This window comes from Nelusetta ayraudi, unplaced genomic scaffold (genome assembly GCF_046127955.1).
Source record: "Nelusetta ayraudi isolate G7.1 ecotype Tasmania unplaced genomic scaffold, CSIRO-AGI_Nayr_v1 ptg000061l, whole genome shotgun sequence".
Classification (NCBI taxonomy): Eukaryota; Metazoa; Chordata; class Actinopteri; order Tetraodontiformes; family Monacanthidae; genus Nelusetta; species Nelusetta ayraudi.
The window spans coordinates 225985-229797 of record NW_027466111.1 but is presented as its reverse complement, the minus strand read 5'-3'; the positions used below and the strand labels follow the sequence as shown (position 1 = coordinate 229797).

The 3813-nt window shown below is 42.1% G+C and overlaps 1 protein-coding gene across 1 annotated transcript; it reads right to left on the bottom strand.

Moving 5' to 3' along the window:
* Nucleotides 1-152: 152 nt before the first annotated feature.
* LOC142897848 (ribonuclease kappa-A-like) lies at nt 153-3642 on the bottom strand. Its single transcript, XM_076040472.1, has 4 exons — nt 3451-3642; nt 1814-1899; nt 1192-1318; nt 153-384 (listed from the first exon to the last, which is right to left on the bottom strand). The coding sequence occupies exons 1-4, from the start codon at nt 3523-3525 to the stop codon at nt 367-369; spliced, it is 306 nt and encodes a 101-aa protein (XP_075896587.1). The 5' UTR covers nt 3526-3642; the 3' UTR covers nt 153-366.
* Between the last annotated feature and the right edge of the window lie 171 nt (nt 3643-3813).

Sequence of the window (3813 nt, the reverse complement as noted above, 5' to 3'; positions counted from 1 at the left end):
TGATTTTCTTCAAATAAACAAATTGAATTACATTTGTCGTCTTTTCACTTCTCTTGGGAGTGTATTGCAACATTAGCCATCATTCAGAAAACAAGTGGAACATCCAGATCATTCACGATTATTTGGAATTAGACACAAGCAACAGTCAAAGCCTCCCGATGTTGGACAGTTAAATAGAAAAGACAAAAAAACAAAAGACGAGACAGAATGACTGAGAATTTTCAAATCATTGTGACGACAGACTGCGAGTTTGGATAAGAATCAGCCGACAAAATCAAAACACTACAGACACATATTGCAAAGGGAGGATTCCATCTTGTCTGCTACAGTGGTTTGTGTCACTCCTCAGTTCAGCAGCAGGTGGCGCTAGTGCACGAGGTATGCCTGAGGAACAAGCAGAGCGACACTAATGGTCACATGGTGAAGCCCAAACTGGACGGTGTGCTACATTACTGTGCAATAGCATTGCTTCCACTTCACCTCTTTACATTGCTCATTCTGCACTACTGTTTAACTGTTGACATTACATTACCCATACTGCACCACACTGAACATTTCCACTCCACTTTTCTTCTTTTATGTTTATTATTTTATTTGACTGTCACAGGGTATACAAATGTAGACTTGCATGTATTTTTTATATTTAGGTATTTCTTAGGCATATGTGCACATTTAACAAATACTTGCATATCTATCTATATCTATATCTATATCTATATATATAGATATAGATATATATTTTTTTATTTATTTATAGTATGTATATAGATCCTTATTTTACTCCACCCAGTTGCACACTGTGTATAGCTTATTTATACTTCCGGTTGCACATTGTTTACTTGTTTACCCTTACTTTTTACTTATTGTGTTGTTGTTTTTGTTTGTTTGTTTGTTTGTTAACCCAAGTAGTAGAATAGAGAAAAAGCCAGAGTCAAATTCCTTGTGTTTGGCCTGTACAAACCTGGCCAATAAAGCTGGTTCTGGTTCTGGTTCTGGTTCTGATTAGCTGCAATTACTACATTTTGAACATGATTGAAAAGAGGCTCAATAATCTGAGTGGTCTATGCAGTGTCCCGCTTTGCTGTGTGTCAGATAACACATTTCTTGAGGGGGGCGGGGGGGGGTTATTGAAGAGATGATTGACAACAAACTTAAAAAAAAAAAAAAAAAAAAGTGTGATGTGCAAATCACCCTGCGATTGTTGAGTTTCATCTGGCAGCAGGAGAAGGCTCCCACCACCAGGTAGACGGCGGCCGCGATGAAGCAGTTGTATCCCACCGCATCGAACTGGGCGTAGATCCTCTGTAGAGGCGCAGAGCTGAGGGACCAATCAGAACACTCCAGAGTCAACACAGACACTGGACTTTCATTTGCTGACTTCTCCGTTCAGTCACGCTGATCTTTGTTCAGGAACGGAGATCTTTTTAAGAAATGAGGAACTGAGAAATGAGAGGTTCATTGCATTGTGTTGTTAGTAATAGAGGCAGATGGAGGAGGCAGTTTCACCTTGTTTTTTTTTTTTACCCGTGAATGAAATGTTAGAGAGCTTCGTTCACCATAGCAAACTAGCAGTGGGTGGAGGTGAAGACATATTAGAAAGCCAGATGGGTTTTTATTGGCTACCAAACCAATCAAACATCTCAGCAAGTTTGCAACACTGCTTTTCTTACATTGTGAACCAATATATTTATAAACCTAAAATATTTAATTATCTTGCCATCCATCCATCCATCCATTTTCAATACCCGTTATTCCTCCATAAAATGAATAAGAATGGGGCTAAGCAGCAGAAGAGGGGCTTGAAGGCACCTACCCAGTGTCATGAAAGTCCTCATGGTCCAGAGCTACGTCTTCAATCAGCACGGCTGAATGTAAAGTAAAGAAAATCCCCAGCAGGCCCTGAAAAAGCAGAAGCCCTGTTACTGCGGAGCACGGCCAGGAGTACAGTGTGTGTGTGTGTGTGTGTGTGTGTGTGTGTGTCATCAAAGAGGAAAAATAGAACAAGCATTCTAGTCAGCGAACAAATGTAAACAAACAAAAGCAATTCCCCAAGAATTACAGCCGACGTCTTTCACAGCATTCAACTCAAACAGCTGCAAACCGCAACTGCACTTTGGCAAAGATTTAGAAATATCGGGGGGGGGGGTTATACGTTGCGACAAACTGTGATAGAAACGCAGCCGGTGTCGCCCGCAGCTCTCTGCCCAGAAAATGCAGAACAGGCAGCCGAGCAGGTCACATGACTGGCCGTCACCGTCAGGCCTGCATGAGCTGGTGTTGGCAACACGCGCACACAGGGGAGCTGAACACATGATTGTGTAGCAGTGAGTGTGAATTGTGCCGATGGCAGTCGGATCGTCCGGGTCAAAGTGTGGGAAAACAATCTGCTGCGGGGTTTTTTTATTTTTCATTTTTTAGTGGGAATCAACAATAAGATGACTGAGTGTGGGTTCAACTGCTGCGTTTTACACTCCTTCCTCTTTACTCTTTTACACCGAGGGGCCTTATTTTAAACGTTGTATGCAAGCTGATTTATTGGCAAGAAACACCGTGACAAAGGAAATAATCAATCAAATTCAAACGTCTGCACCATTTTTGCGATACGTTTACATTGAATACATGAAACACAGTTCACACACACACACACACACACACACACACACACACACACACACACACACACACACACACACACACACACACACACACACACACACACACACACACACACGGAGATTTTGGGCTTGACAGTGATCGAGCTGCACTGCCAGCACGAGGGCAGTGGCAGTGGTTTGACCAGTGCGCACTGTGCCAAATACCTGCCAGTATAAAAAGCACTTAGTACCCGTCAGTGACAATGAGAGAGAGAGATAGATAGATATATAGATAGATAGATGACGGAAAGTCTCACGTTAAAACGTGAACATTTTTGCGTTAACAACGTGATAGTTTCACGTTTTAACGTGATACTTTTACGTTAAAATGTACAAAATTATCACGTAAAAACGTGAAATATCACGTTATAACGTGAAAGTATCGCGTAAAAACGTGAAACCATCACGTTTTAACGTGATACTGAGCCGGTTTTTCTTTTCTTTTTTTCTAGGGTGGCAGCAATGCGCTTCCGTAATAGTTTACAAAAAAACCAAAACATTTTAGCCTCCTTTAAAATGTTTCTTTTGGTTTGAACCTTAACAACAGCTGCTGCTGTAAAGTCGGAGTCCTATCCTATCCAATCAAGACTGGCATTGTTTCCGTAGCATCGTCGGTCGTTTATTATTTTTCAAACATTATATCATTACTCCGTTTCAGACGGAATTAGTTGGGACAACCATCACATTTCTTTAAACCTGTGGTCATTTAAAGCGCTGTAATTGAAAGCTCGGCTGTTTCCCATTGACAACACAGCCGCGACAGCCTGGAGGTAAAGAGCAAAAGTCTTCTACTCACCAACATTATAACTCCCCATAAACTCAGCACCATCCCGCACGCAGCCATTTTAGGCCCACACACCAAACCCCGCATCGTGAACCAGTCGAGGGCGTTCGGAAAAGAACAAAAAAAGAAAACAAAACGAGAGAGAGAGAGTTGAACTTGTCGACAAACTTTTTACCACTTGGACGTCATGTGACTTGCCTGAACACCGGAAGTAGTGAAGGGATTTTGCTCCGCCCCTTGAGTCCTGCTGCTCGGACACGTCAGAGCGGCCGCCATATTGGCCCGGGCACAACACATATGTTGTAGAACTGATAAGCAACATTAACAGCAGAGAAATGGCCACCAATCTGTATACTGTTTCAAGTGCGTTTTCAT